The sequence below is a fragment of the Ursus americanus genome, chromosome 9, assembly GCF_024610735.1.
Source record: "Ursus americanus isolate L20-20 chromosome 9, mUrsAme1.1.p, whole genome shotgun sequence".
Lineage (NCBI taxonomy): Eukaryota > Metazoa > Chordata > Mammalia > Carnivora > Ursidae > Ursus > Ursus americanus.
Window position 1 is genome coordinate 79,499,768 of NC_142135.1, and position 15,980 is coordinate 79,515,747.

General features: G+C 37.0%; 1 protein-coding gene across 4 annotated transcripts in view; it reads right to left on the bottom strand.

Annotated features, from left to right (window-relative positions):
• SPIDR (scaffold protein involved in DNA repair) overlaps window positions 1-15,980 on the bottom strand; it is a 486,766-nt gene that overhangs the window by 67,637 nt on the left and 403,149 nt on the right. For all 4 annotated transcript variants that reach the window (XM_045789117.2, XM_087864884.1, XM_087864886.1 and 1 more), the window contains one exon: window positions 5,713-5,853. In XM_045789117.2, coding sequence (XP_045645073.1) covers window positions 5,713-5,853 — 141 coding nt within the window. The remainder of the gene's footprint in view (window positions 1-5,712; window positions 5,854-15,980) is intronic.

The following is a 15,980-nucleotide window of genomic DNA, read 5'->3' on the forward strand; positions in this document are numbered from 1 at the left end:
TGAAATATTAAGTAATGGACATTCACACTCTCCCCCTCTTTGGTAAAGCGTTTTCACAGCACAACCCCATGCATGTCCCCTTAGACTTTGTGAGGCAAGGTCTATGTCCAGAGGTTCATAGAGAGCGTGGCCCTCACTTGCACTGGATGCAAGACTTGGGGCCAAATGATTTCCATTCTTCCTGCTAAAATTGAGCTCCCACAATTATCACTTACCATGTACAAAAATATACACCCAAATCTTATTGAGGAAAACTCTAAGATAAACCCAAGCAAACAACTAATGTCCATTTCACAAGTACTTATTATGAGCGTGTCATGTGCCAAGAAATACAATGGTGAACAAGAAACAGCACCTGCCCTCACAGAGCCTAACAATGGGGCAGACCAGTTTGAAATACTGGCCACCAGGCATTCTAATCAACGTCAACTTTTACTGATTGTCTACACCATGCAAAGGAATGTGACAATGACCAAGACAAGGTCTGTTATCTTGGTGTGAGTCAGAGCCAGGCACATGGTGCAGGCCAGCTTGAGAGAGCCATTCCAAGATTCCTCATAAGTCTTGATGTTTGTATATTATTACCAAAAAAATGGACATATTCAAACTCAGGCCTACGATGTCACTCTTATTTACATTAAAGTATACCTGTCTAGTAGGACACAGGTCAGCAGGAATCCTACAGAGTCCTGGGCGTGGGCATTGAAGTGAGCAGCACTATGACCACTGGGTGCCCATGTGGAGGAAGGGAGGAGATGACCCAGCAGTAACTGCAGGAGATAAAGGAAGCGGTGCTGGGTACAGGTGCCAGGAGTCTTAATGAAGCAGCATCTTAAGATTGGCCTATGAAGGAAAGGTGCGGCTTAAATAAGGCCCAGGGGAAAGGCAAAGTGTTCTAGGTCTAGGGCATGGCACATGCCTAAGTGGCGGGACTAAAGGCCACAAATGCAGCTCACTGGGAACTAGCAGGAGGGCTTGTAAAGGACTTCTGAATCCTGACTATGGGGTTAGTATTTGAGCATTTTGATTAAACTTGGCTTCTAGTATAAAAATTTTCAGTACTTAATCTGTTACCTTGAAAAAAAAAAAGTTGACATTTAAAGAGTAACTATCATTTGGATCATTCTCGGAAATGCACCACCCCACACACAAAGTGCCCACCCCTCACTCTATCATGAAAGCTGACCAGACTTATCTTCAGTCTGGCTCCCAAAGGAGATAATGGAGACAGTCTTCCCTCCCTTCCTCATTCTAGTCCTTAGCCCCAGGCCTTTCCTGTTCTCTTCAGGGTTCCTAAATCTTGACCTGCCCTCAGAAACCCCCTCAAAGGTGGCTGCTATCAGCCCACAGCTCTCTGTATTAGGCACTTGCCAGTCAGTGTCTGCTTGGGTCACCCCTGGCTCTCCTGTGGTCCATGAGCTCTTGGAGGGAACCGTCTATTTTTACAGTCCTGGTGGAGCTGCCTGCAGGTATCAGAAATTAAGATTAGTTCCTAACTGGTTCTTTGTTCTCCTTCTCTCAATTGCTATAGAAGTTCCCAAATCTGTAGCCCTGCCCCAATCTCTCCCTCTATCTCAAATCCACTAGAGGTAGGTAAAACAGCAGGATCATCTTAACTTGATTTTTATTTTTATTATCTCTTCTTTTCTTCTCTGAAAATCCACAGAGGCCCTAATTTTCTCTTGGATTGATGCAGAATCCCTAAAAATAGGACATAAGGCTTTATCTAGTTGACTTTATACCCCAGTATATTCTGGTTTAGGATAAATCCCAAAAATCTAGCACAGAGCTAGCTCAGTGCCACAGCCATCAGCCAGGGGCACAGCACCAAGAGGCACTAAAGAATTACAGAATCAATGAGTGAATTATCTTTTCAATAAACCCTCTCATTTCCTCTTTTGCATATTATCTCCACAGATAACATCTTACCAGTTTGAAGAGAACTTTTCTTTCTGACAGGTCAGGATGTTTAAGGCATTTGTTCTCACTAACTTCTTTTATGAAATCTGAGATCAGCCAGTTAGGATCTAGTCACTTAAAACATTAACTGCTCCAGTACTTGTGCCTGTCTAGTTTTCTGTTCAAAGGGATGGAATTTAAGGTCAAAGATCATGTCAACTGCTTCCTTCTCATTCTGGGTACTCAGGTAGAGCCTTCTGTATATAGTGAGTACTGTTAAATGCTCTTCAATAAAATCTTCCCTTAAAGGGCCAGTCAACAGATCTAAATCAAATACCACCTACAAATTAGTCATTTTAGACGCAGAGATTAGTGGGTTTTAACAAGTGGGACACAAATATGAGTAGGATTTTGAACTGAAAGAATTTCCCCTCCCCCACAAAAAATTTGGCTAGCTATATTTTCCATTTCTATAGGGGTAACACGTATTTTAGGAATTCTTTTCCCCCTCAGTATTTCCCTATCATATAAAAATAAAACCGTATAATAATCAACAATAAAAAGATAAAGTTCATACATAGAATTAAGACAGCAAAGTCATGTAACCTTTCTGCTCATTTGACCCACTAAACTGCTGCACAGGCCACGTGGGAAGACAAAGGTCAGGGCACATGCCTTAGGAGGAGAGAGTCACTGGACAAATAGCAGGGAGTGCTCTAGAGAGGAAGAAAGCACAGGCAGAGCTCCACATTCTGTTTAATGAGCATGCCTCAGCAGTTTTTTTTTTGAAAATGGTAGTTTTTTTCCTTTAAATCCAGGCTATTTTTCAGGCTCTTTTTGCTTTAAGCAGTCAGTTTGGACACACAACTCCAAAAATACGTCAGAGAAACACAAAAGATATGATTGTTGTTTTTCTGCAAGCTTTTCTAAATGAGGCAGGTAGACAGAGCAGTGTTCCCCACACACTGATCCAACAGCATGTCTGTCTGACTGGACAGCTCTGAGGTCATCGGTCCACTTCATAGCCCTTATAGGGAGTAGTGATTTTCCATCACTAGAAGCATGGATCAGATGAAATCTGTCAGCCAAGATCTAAAAGACTTCATGACTGAGCCCAAACACACAACTATTTTCCAACTGGCAAAAAAGTTATTTTCTATATTAGATATTGGAGGTATATAATAATAATTAATCATTTTAGCTTGAATTTTGGGAAGTAAATGTACTTTGTTAACGTTTATGAGAAGTATATTTTGTTAGAGTTTATGGGAGTTGCCACGAAACAAAGTAATTTGGGGGAAAATAAAAGAGACAATTTGTGTTTACTGGGCCACGGATGGATGACTGACAATGGATGATATCACTAATAGGCAATTATAACATCCAGCATTCCTAAGTGATTTAATCATTTGTTTTGAAGAAATATAGTTTCCAAAAGACCAAAAAGAAAATCTAAACATTTATTTGGGTAGCTGTGTGCCAAAATTAAATTATTATTATTATTATTATTATTATTATTATTTTTTAAAGATTTTATTTATTTATTCGACAGAGATAGAGACAGCCAGCGAGAGAGGGAACACAAGCAGGGGGAGCGGGAGAGGAAGAAGCAGGCTCATAGCGGAGGAGCCTGATGTGGGGCTCGATCCCACAACGCTGGGATCACGCCCTGAGCCGAAGGCAGACTCTTTAACCGCTGTGCCATCCAGGCGCCCCGCCAAAATTAAATTAAATATATAAGTAAAGAAATTAATCCCAAACTAAAAAAAAAAAATCGAGTATTTAGTTACAAACCTAAAAATGGTATGGGTTCCAAAAAGTTTGTTTGTAAATGAATTATTTGCAATACTCAGTGCATTTCCTGTGGTAAAAACATTTCCTATGGGAATGTTATAGATCTAGTAGTAGGGATCCCCTTGTAACCCACAAAAAAGTAGATTAAGTCTTAGGAACACATACAACTATAAAGCATAATGGTAAAAGAACATGAACTTTACAGAGCCAAAGACTCGGGATTGCAGTAGCTCTGTCATTAACCAGTAGAACTGCCAGAAGAAGTTATGTGCTGTAGTCTCCAGCAAGAAGCCTCCCAGGGCAGCCTCTGTCTGGCCTGTAACACACCAGGAAAGCTGGCAGCTGGAGCAACTGTGCTGCCCCATAGGGAGGATTTCCCGTGATGGGGCACCCACTTGGATCCTGGTGTGCTCAGGTGGGAGGCTCATGTGTAGAGTTCACATTGAGGAAGATTACCATGGCCCTGATAGAGTTAATGCTGTCAGGTCAATATGTTGGGGCAGCGATACCATTTACTGTATCTACACAGTCTTTTTAGAAGCTTGTAATTCTAAACCGTAGGACTAAAATGAGGTTCAGCCTTAATAAAGATACATTTCATGTGAAACTTAAGCTTTTCACACATGTAGATATGCTTTCTAAATATCTGGGCAAACCTCCCCACCCCCAATCTATAACGCAATTGCATTATAATATAGCCACCCTTTCATAAATAAAAGGAAGCATTTGTTATAAGACAAATCTTCATGGATCTAAAATGTTCTTGTATCTATCTACCCAGGGCTTATAGGGGATCTTTCTATGAAATACATGTCTTTCAGGCAGAGCCATCACTCACCTGCACAGTACTATATGAAAGCCAGATGAGACACGGAGTTGTGGTCTCTGGGAATGCTGACTGCCTACATAGGTCCGTCAGAACAATACTCAATAAATGTTCACAATTTAGAATGACCATGGCTAGAATGTTCATTATGCAAACAACTGGAGGATGCCATCAATAACTGCTTCAAAACCAGAACATCATATATTCATCATGGGTTTTTTTTCTCTCAGATTCTGGTATAAGCTCAGATGTTACAATAATTAAGTAAAAAATTAACATCAAGAGAATTAATACACTATTGAAGGAAGGAGAAATTAAAATAAGATTGAGAAAATCCCAAATTCACTGTTTATGCTAATTCTCTATATGACTGGATAGTTTGATTAAAAATGTTTCTTCTTTTCCCTAACTTACAGATTTAGGATGATTAATGGAGATGTAATTGCCATAGTTTGGACCAGATCTACATACCATTCTATCCTGCTATCCAAAAACACATTTTAAGGTAGGGTACCATGAAACTTGACAGAGAACAAAACTTTCTTACTATGGAAAGCAAAAAGATATGACAACCTAAGAATTTGTTTAATGCTGATAAAATGTCCTTATACTAAGTTATATTTTCATTTACATAAACTGACTAATGCAAAACTATCTTATTTTTTAACTAGGAAAACATACAGAAAAAAATCTTTAGAATTAAAGCACACATGCATAACATTTTTTATCTTCTTAACTTTCAATAAAATTAGGAATCACTAAAACTGCATTATTGTTTTTGTTGCCAATTTTTCTCCTAGAAGTACTTTATGAGCTTGATTCACCTCTGGCCTAGTTTTACAGGCAAACTCTAGGATCCTAGTTTATCGTCTTTAAAAATAAGAGATAAGAGGCATTTGGGTGGCTCAGTTGGTTAAACATCTGACTCTTGATTTTGGCTCAGGTCATGAGATCAGGTTTGTGAGATCGAACCCCACCTCTGGCTCCATGCTCATGGGGGAGTCTGCTGAAGAGTCTCTCTCCCTCTGCCCCTCCCTCCGCTTGTGCTCTTTCTCTCTCTCTCAAATAAATAAGTCTTAAAAATAAATAAATAAATAAACAAACAAACAAATAAATAAATAAATAAAAGATAAAACACTAATAAAGGAACCAGTCATTGCAGCAAACTAGATGCTATTACAGAGTGTCCTCACCTTCCTCTGGTGGCCTTCTGTAGAACCTTCATTCCCATCAGGCTGCAGGACTTCCCTTCCAACTGTTGGTCCTTCAAGATGGCACCCTCAGAGTGCACTTCACTGAACATTCCATAGGCATCTTGCACGAGAAGGCAGACTCTACAAAAAAGTATTTACATTTTTTTAGGAGACAGTTTTTGATTCACTACAGAGGTCAGGATTTCCTTCTCCTTTACTAGAGATCCATTTTAATCATTTTCCTGAATGGGTAAATCAGGGTAGAGGAAGTTGAATTCAAACATGCACTTTTAGATTTGTACTTACAGGTGTTGGGACCACTATACACAAAATAAAGAAGGAAACAGAATTTTCTTTTGGCATAAAACTAAACCCTGAGCCAAATGTGGTTTAAAAGCACACGAAGAAGATCATCCTTTCAAATAAAATATATTACCACTGTCCAAAAAGAGATTACCCTCTCTCCCCATTTTTATCCTGTCTGTTATAACAGGAAACACTTCTATTTTGTATGGATGCTCAACACTGAGAAAAGCCTCAATGGAACATTATGATGAAAACAACATTAATAAGGGGCTTTCTCTGAGAAGGCACATATTTACAGACATGCATATCCCACAAGGATAAAAACCAGCATCTCTGCTGGCAGCAACACAGACATGATGGATATCCAATGACATGATGGGATTCCCCCCAACTTTTAAGTTCAAAGGGTAGTACTTATAAAAACCTATTTATGATTGAATCTCCAATCCTTTCACTTCATAATTCAGGTACATGAAGTCTTATTTATTATGAAATGACACATTCTCAGAAAATATTTACTGAAGCCTGAAAAAAATTAGGCAGTAAATAACACCACCAAAAAGACTGAGGAACAAAACTATTTTACGGATGAGGGTGTATAGGAAAGTATATGGTGAGAAAGAACATATGACAAATGATGAACGAATGAATGCTAAATCTGAAGCAATGAACTTTTTAAAAAAAGATTTTACTTATTTATTTGTCAGAGAGAGAGAGAGAGAGAGAGAGAGAGTGCATGCACAGCAGGGGGAGCAGTACACAGAGGGAGAAGCAGGGGACCACTGAACAAGAAGCCCAATCTGGGACTCTATCCCAAGACCCTGGGGATCATGACCTGAGCCTAAGACAGACGCTTAACCAACTGAGTCACCCAGGTGTCCATGTAACAATGAACTTTAAATAATGCTTAGAAGCTAGACTTCCCAATTAATTCTCCCAGGTCCACAGCCCCCCCCCCCCCCCCCGATTCACAAAAGGCGCAAAGGTAAATCCTGTCTGAAGGAAATCACCTTTAATTTTAGCCTGGTGTTGGGTATTAAGGAAGGCACATATTGCATGGAGCACTGGGTGTTATACACAAACAATGAATCATGGAACACTACATCAAAAACTAATGATGTACTGTATGGCGACTAACATAACGTAAAAAAATAAAAAAATAATAATTTTATCATTAGCTGTCATGGAGTAAAATCAAATAAAAATGTGCTTGAATAAAAATCGCTAGTATAGGGGTGGCTGGGTGGCTCAGTTGGTTAAGCATCTGCGTTTGGCTCAGGTCATGATCTCAGGGTCCTGGGATCCAGTCCTGTATGGGGCTCCCTGCTCAGCAGGAAGTCTGCTTCCCTCTCCCTCTCCCTTTCCCAACTGTTTCTGCTCTCTCTGTCTCTCAAATAAATAAATAAAATCTTAAAAAAAAAATCACTAGTACAAGGAAACAAATCACTCTGTGGAAAGAGTAAAACAAAACAAAACAAAAACAAAAACAAAAACAAAAAATAGATCTCCAGAGGACTTGACATATTAGAATTAAAAGATATGAAATATTGAATAACTATTTTAAAAAGGTAAAATCACAAAGATAAAATACAAAACAAAAATCTATACAGTGTGACTTGGCAGATTTGAAGAATGAAATAGAACTTTCAAAAAGGAAACACTACATTTATTGAAATAAAGAAGTTATTAAAAAGGTGTAAACAAATGGTTACATGTACCTGAAGAGTGTATATATGTGAACTGGGTTATAAATTTGAGTAAATAACCTAGAATGCGTAATGAGATAAAAAACATGAGAGAAAACAGAAGTACAGAAGTTAGAATGAGAAAGTCTAACATTTGTCTAATAGGAATTTCAGAAGAACAAAATAGAGGAAGGAGAAGCAATAATTTAGTAAGTGCAAATTTTCTCCCCAACTGATGAAAAAAATGAATCCAAAGATACAGGAAGAGAAATAAATATCAAGCAGGACAACTGAAAGGAAACCCATCCTAGGACACATACTGTAATAAAACTAGAGAACATCAAACACAATGAGAAGATTCTAAAAGCAAAAAGGGTGAAAAGTCCATCCGCAAAGGAATAAAAATTTGATTTACACCAGTCTCCTCAAAAGCAATGAATGAAGCCGATGATAGTGAAATATTTTCAGAATTATGGAAGCCATTTCAAAACTGTATCAGCAAAACTATCTTTCATGAATGATGGTAAAATAAAGGCATTTTTAAATAAAGAAACACTAGGCACATTTTCCACCTATAGAGCCTGATATATGTACTAGTTATTAGGATAATTACTAAAATAATTTCTAAATTATGCATTTTAGGAAGAAGGAACTTATTCTGGAAAAAAGGTCTAAGATACAAGAACTACTTTTCATCAATACAAACACATCAAAACAAAACAGTAGGATAAAATAACACCAACACCAATAATATCAACTAATGCAGGGGGAGCTGAAAAACTGGAAATGGAGAGCAAGTAGGTCAAATGGGGTAATGAACTTCAAATGGTCCCATGTGGTCATATCGCCCAGAGCAGGATGAAGATATTAACTCCAGACTTCACTGAGTATTTACATCTGGTAAAATTTCAACGATAACCACGAAAAGAACAGAAATATGGTGTATAACTTCCAAATTACTAGATGGAAAAAAAAATGGAATGAGAAATATAGGCAAAAACAAGCAAAGAAAAAAGTCTCAGAAAATGCAAAGAAAAAGCACCAAAAAAGGCAGAAAAATGTAACGTAATAAGTATGATGGTAGACACAAATCTATGTACATTTGAAATGGAATAAAAATGATTTAAACTTGTCAATTAAAAGGCAGAGTTTGCCACGTTCAGTTTGAACGAAAAAAAAAATAAAAATGATGTTGACAGGAAACTTCTTAAAACAGAGGAAGGTTCAAAGGGTGAAAAAAAAATGTTTTAGGCAAATATTAACTAAAAAAAAGGTGAGGAGGTGGTTTTTAGACTAAACTAAAGAGATTCCAGGAGAGAAAGCATTATTAAGGGTAAAAAGGTCACTAATACTGATTTTTAAAAAGCTTTATTTACCAGGAAGACATATAATTCTAAATCTGTATGCTCTCAGCCTTGAAATATATAAAGTATAAACTGACAAAACTACAGGGAGAAGAACAAATCCAACATTATTGTGGGAGATTTCAACCCACCCCTGCCAAGTGTTAAATTAATCTGAGGAAAATATTAGTAAAGACTTGGAAAACTTACAAATACCTAACAAGTTTGATTTGTTGGGTAGGCAATTAGAAAAATTGCCCACAATTAGAGAAAGTGCACTCTCAAACACACATAGGACATTTATAAAATGTGACCAGACACTGGGCCATAAGTCAGGTCTCAATGAATTCCAAAGAATCAGTATTGTATGGGACACACTGTATGTCTACAATATAACTAAATGAGAAATCTAACAAAATATATATAGTTTAAAAAATCTTCCACTTTGAAATTTTACAACATCCTTTTCAACCCATGGGTCAAATATGAAATCATAGTAGAAAAGAGTATTTTGAACAAGTTGATAAAAATACCACATGCCAAAATTTCTGGATTACAATGATTCAGGGAATTTGCAATCTTAAATATAGTAAAACATGATCACTTTTCCTTTTCTATATAGATCTTTAAATTAGTTTTCTTCATTCCCCCTTCTGATTACCCCCCTTTCTTTATCCCTTTCTTTACATCAAAACATAAATAAATAAATAAATAAATAAATAAATAAATAAATAAATAAATAAATAAAATTAGTTTTCTATGTACTTATCATAAATTCTACACCTCAGCCAATTACCAAAATGTTCCTTCAGGGTGGTGAACCTCACATGTACTGTGCCTTGATGAGGCTCTCCTGGAGCCTCTGCCTCACTCCAGTCTGGACTGGTTAGCACAGTAGTCGTCCAGTATTTCCTGTCAGAAAATCTGAGGGATTTACTTTGCTGCTTTAGAATTTTAGATCTCCTATTTTCTATATCCTATGTCTTCCTTTCTTACTTGACTTCAAGTTAGTAGCTCACAGCTTCTAGGTCCCTAAGCAGGGGCAATTAGGAGCTAAAATCATTGAAACCATTCATGAAATTGTCAATAATCTATCCTCAAACTTTATGGGCAGTTTGGCTGGGTATAGATTTCTAGATTGGAAATAATTTTTCTATTCCAAGTTCAATACTGCTTTTGTCTTCCTCCTTTCTCTACAGGAGCTGAGCGTTGTTCTAGTTCCCAGGGCACTGACAACACTGCATGGTGATATTCCTCGGTACAGATCTATTTCTATGTACTGGGTGAGTAATATCCTTGGTGGGTCCCTTCACTGTGGAATCATGTCTACTCTGTCATTTCATTGATACTTCCTCTCCTTCATTTTTTCTCTTCTTTCATTCTGGTTATTGGACATCCTGGACCAGTTAAGTTTATTAACTTTTCTCTCCTATTTTCCACTTCTTTCTGGCAGTTCCTTCAACTTTGTCTTCCAATGCTTCTAATTAGGTTTTTCATAATTTCTACTTTTATATGTTTAACTTGTAAGAGTTCTCTTTTAAGCTCTGAAAGATGTTTTCTTTCCCCCTGATAATTTCCTCTTTCATTTTGTGGTTGCACTATCTGTAACTTCATTTAAGAAGCTTTCTTTAGGCCCCTGCTGTCTGTTCCCACTTAAGAACAGAGCTCTAACAAGCTTCCTGGACTCACCATGGGTAGGAGGAAGAACTCATCAACCATGAACAACACACGGGCAAATAGGCTGGGCCATTTTATGGCTGGGGAATCTCAGAGGTTAATATCTTCACATCTCCTCTTGATGAGAAAATTCCTCAGAAAAGACTGTGTTTACCTTGGCACAGCACTATATGCCAGGGTAAGGGAGAAATGACCACTCAGCATTGCAGAGTAAGTGAATAGGACATGATCAATTCCTGGAGAGACTTGGAACTAATCATTCACTTCCCCTCCCCTTTTCTTCTTTGTTCCTTCCTTCCTTCTTCCCTCCCTTCCTTCCTTCTTCCCCCCCTTCTTCCTCCCTTCCTTCCTTTTTTCTTTCTTTCTTTCTCTCTCTCTCTCTCCCTCCCTCACTCTCTCTCTCACTTTTTTTTCTTTCTTTCTTCCTTCCTTCCTTTCTTTCTTTCTTTTTCAGAAAGAATCTTAAGCTGGGTGTGTAGCCTGAGGACAGGCTCAGTTTCATGACCGACCATGAGATCATGACCTGAGACAAAATCAAGAGTTGGTCACTTAACCAACTGAGGTACCCAGGTGTCCCTGTTTTTCTTATTTTAGTCCTTTCATCTGCTACCAGAGGTAATAGGAAAACTGGAAACACTAAAAAATAAATAAATAAATAAATAAATAAATAAATAAATAAATAAATAAATTCCTTAACTGCTGTCTCACATTATACACAAAAATTAACTCAAAATAGATCATAGACCCAAATAAAAAATTAAAACATGAGAAGAAAATACAGGAGAGAAATCGTTGCAACCTTGGGATAGGTAAAAAATCAATTATTTTGAAATTATCAAAATTAAAACTTCTGCTCTTCAAAAGATGCTATTAAGAAAATGAATAAGATGTGGTCCATATATACAATGGAATATTACTCAGCTATCAAAAAGAACGATTTCTCAACATTTGCTGCAACATGGATGGCACTGGAGGAGATAATGCTAAGTGAAATAAGCAGAGAAAGACACAATTATCATATGGTTTCTCTCATCTATGGAACATAAGAACTAGGAAGATTGGTAGGGGAAGAAAGGGATAAAGAAAGGGGGGGTAAACAGAAGGGGGAATGAAGCATGAGAGACTATGGACTCTGAGAAACAAACTGAGGGCTTCAGAGGGGAGGGAGGTGGGGGAATGGGATAGGCTGGTGATGGGTGGTGGGGAGGGCACGTATTGCATGGTGCCCTGGGTGTTATACGCAACTAATGAATCATCAAACTTTACATCAAAAACCAGGAATGTACTGTACTGTATGGAGACTAACATAATATAATAAAAAAATATTTAAAAAATAAAGAAACAAATAAATAAATAAATAAACAAATAAATAAATAAATAAAAAAGAAAATGAACAGGCAAACCACAAACTAGGAGAACATATTTACTAAATATACATCTGACAAAGGACTTGTATTTGGATTACATAAAGAACTATAGAACTTATAATTGATAATAAAAATAATAATACTCTATATTATAAGAATAAAAAGACAAACAATCCTATCAAAAAATGGAGTAAAGATACAAAATATCACAAATTCCATTTCTATGGATTATCTTGACTAGTTAAATCCACAGAGACAGAACACAAATGATGGTTGCTAGGGGGTAGGTGGAGGCAGACATAAGGAGTAACTGTTTCTCTGTATGGCATTTTCTTTTGGACTAAAATATTTTGGAACTAGAAGGAAGTGGTGATTACATAATACCATAAGCTTTATATTATGTGAATCTCATTTTATTGGAAAACAAAATGGACAAAAGATAAGAATAAACATTTCATTAAAGAACATACACATGTGGCCAATAAACACATAAAAAGATGCACAACACCATTAGTCATAAGGGAAATGCAAGGTAAAACCACAATGAAATACCACTACACATACACTGGAAAAGGTAAAATAAAAAAGGTGGATGGTATTAAGTTTTGTTGAGGATATGGAAGAAATGAAACTATCAGATTTTAGGTGGAAATGTATATGTTATAGCCACTTTAGAAAATACTTTGGCGGTTTCTAGTAAAGTTAGACATATACTTATCACATGGCTAGCCATTCTACTCTAGGATTTTTCCAAAAGAAATAAAATCATATGTCCACACAAAACTTGTAGACAGATGTCTATAGTAGCTTTATTAAATAATAGCCCAGGCCACCTGGGTGGCTCAGTTGGTTAAGCTTCTGTCTTCAGCTCAGGTCATGATCCCAGGGTCCTGGGATCCAGACCCACCCTGCTGAGCAGGGAGCCCATTTTTCCCTCTCCTTCTGCCTGCCACTCCCCCTGCTTGTGCTCTCTCTCTCTCTCTGTGTCAAATAAATAAATAAAATATTTTTAAAAAATAAATAAATAATAGCTCCAAACTGGAAACAAGACAAGTGTTCAGTAATAGCCGAATGGATAAATAAATTGTGATATATCTTTACAGTGGAATACTACTCAGCAGTGAAAAGGAACAAGCTACTGATACACAGATGACTCTTGAAAACATTGTGCTGTGTGGGAAAAGAACATGAAAAATATATAAAAGGCAAAGTAAATCGACAGTAATAGCAAGCAGATCTGTTGCTGCCTGCAACTGGGGCCGGGAGAGACTGACAGCAGAGGGTATGGGAAACTTTTGGGGTTATGGAAATAATCTATGTCTTCACTGTGGTTGGTATTAGGTGGTAGATATATTTGTCAAAACCCACTGCTTAAATGGGCGCATTTTATTGTATGTATGTAAACTGTATTGCATGTAAATTATACCTTCAAAAGGTTGGTTAAAGAAAAAAAGGGTGGGGTGCCTGGGTGACTCAGTCAGTTGGGCTAGACTCTTGATTTTGGCTCAGGTCATGGTCTCACGGTCCTGGGATTGAGGCCTGCATCTCTTTCGCTCTCCTTCTGCTTCTGCCCCACTCTCTCTCTCCAAAATAAATAAACACATCTTTAAAAAAATAATAAAGAAAAAAGGGTATAGGAGACAACTTAAAGAAGATTCCACAGGATAATCATAGGATAATTATGGAGAAAAGACAGGAAAACTTATAGGTACCTCTGGTTCCAACTCTTTGTGCTAAAAACTGGCAAACAACGGGGAAGAATCAAATGCTTAAAAATCCATTAGAAAAATATTATGCTTTGCAAAGAAGCATTTCCCCTTGTCATTATACACGGACTTTCAAAGGAAAACTGTGATATCACCTAAGCACATGTTTTCTTGTGCATCTTCGACAAATACTGAAAACCACTTACTTTTAGAGACAGCTCTCAGAGTATGAAATTATGAATATATTTGGATATTTTTTAAAAAATACATTATTGATGTTTCATGAAACAAAACTTAAAATCTTACTCTTTTGATGAAATCTTCTCCAACATAAGGAACCACATAAAAATTACTAATTCCAGCCTGAAAACATGAGGGTTGAAACTGCTCCCATGTTCTCTATCTGAGCTACAGCAGGCTCTCAATAAATACTCCTTCCATGTCTGAGAGAACGAATGAGGCTCTGTTGTGAACACACACAGCAAACTCACATAATACCTAATTGCACAGTGTTCACAGAAATATTCATTCATATATTCACTCACTAATGCATTCATTTGAAGCTTATTTGGCTTATACTTTGTAGGATATGTAAGGAGGAAAGGGGTCAAATAAAAATGTAATAGAGAATCAAATAAAACATTGAGCAACATTAACACCTAACACTAATATAATGTATTATGGCTAATTACAGCATTCTCATATTATCTACTAAATCCTTCAACTGAGGAAACTAGGCATTATTGACAGATGAGGAAAGTGAGCTCAGAATGTTTATAAAGTCTACCCAAGATAGTAAGGAGGGAGCAGAATCAGGTCTTAAATACAAGGCACTCAATTTGGTATTTTTGTGCCATAATATCACATTACAGTAACAAGTTATAGGAATGTAGAAGACTAATTAATTTTTCAGAGTGGAACTGGAGACAGCATCCCAGAGCAACTAGCATTCTAGTCTGCAGGGCAAGCACCAAGAAGGCAACAAGGAATAAATTCATGGCAAACTTCATGATGACCATAAATCCAGAATACCTAAATCTAATCTTTATAGAGGGGCAATGAGTTTTTCCACTGCAAAGTCAAACTATTTAAGATATACATAAATTGTAACTAGTCCATAATGAGGCCATTTATCCAAAATAACTTTATCCACTCTAAGTTTCAAAAGATACATTTACTTATTGATTTATAGAGAAAAAGAAGAGGAGGTGCAGAGGAAGAGGGAGAAAGAGAATCTTAAGTAGGCTCCATGCCCAGCACCGAGTCCAACGCAGGGCTCAATCTCACAACCCTGAGATCATGACCTGAGCTGAAATCAAGAGTTGAACACGTAACTGACTGATCCACCCAGACACCCCAAAAAGATACTTTAAATGTTTGACAAGAATCATATTAGAATATTAAGGTCAGAATGTAAGGAATTTATGCTAAATTATCATTTTAAAGGCTGCTAATGTAAATAAATAAAGGAATATAAGGAAATAAAATAAAATAAGGAAATAAAAGGAAATACTCTTAAATCACTTGAAAACAATTTTATTAACTGTTTGATACTGTATGACTTTAATCAGAATCCCAAGTGGGAAAGAATGAAAGATTACTCTTTCATAATATTGTCCTATTTAAAACAGTATGCCATGTGAACGCAAGGATGAAAGTATACATTTTTGTGTTGAATTTATAATGTCTTTTTTGGTCCACAGACCATTTCATACCATAGCCTCCTGGAGGGAAGTACTTCAATGCTTTTTTTCCTCATTTCCTAATTACCCCATCACTTGACTTGCTTCTCTGCTCCATGTTTAACTAGGGAGGTTGAGGCAGAACCTTGGGGAATCAGGCTTCATTTCCTAAGGAGGAAGCCTCAGGCTTCCTGTAAGAGTGGCCCTGTAACAGCTCAATTAATGACTGCTTGACTATACTGATGCATCCAGCACTGTTTTTTGTAAGCATTGTTGTTTGTTAATGTATGCAAAAGTCAAGATGAATATAAAGATCTCCATGGATCTGCTTTATAAAACTAGAGAGAATTTTTGATTGCTTGTGTTGAAAAGGGAGAGATGAGGAATTAGCTAGTACCTTTTCCTTAAATCTGTTATGATATTTGCCTTTATCTCAAATAGCCAAGGAATGCTGCTCTTGTTTATTCTTCTGCCCTAGAGAAGAGGTATTAATACTTCTTTC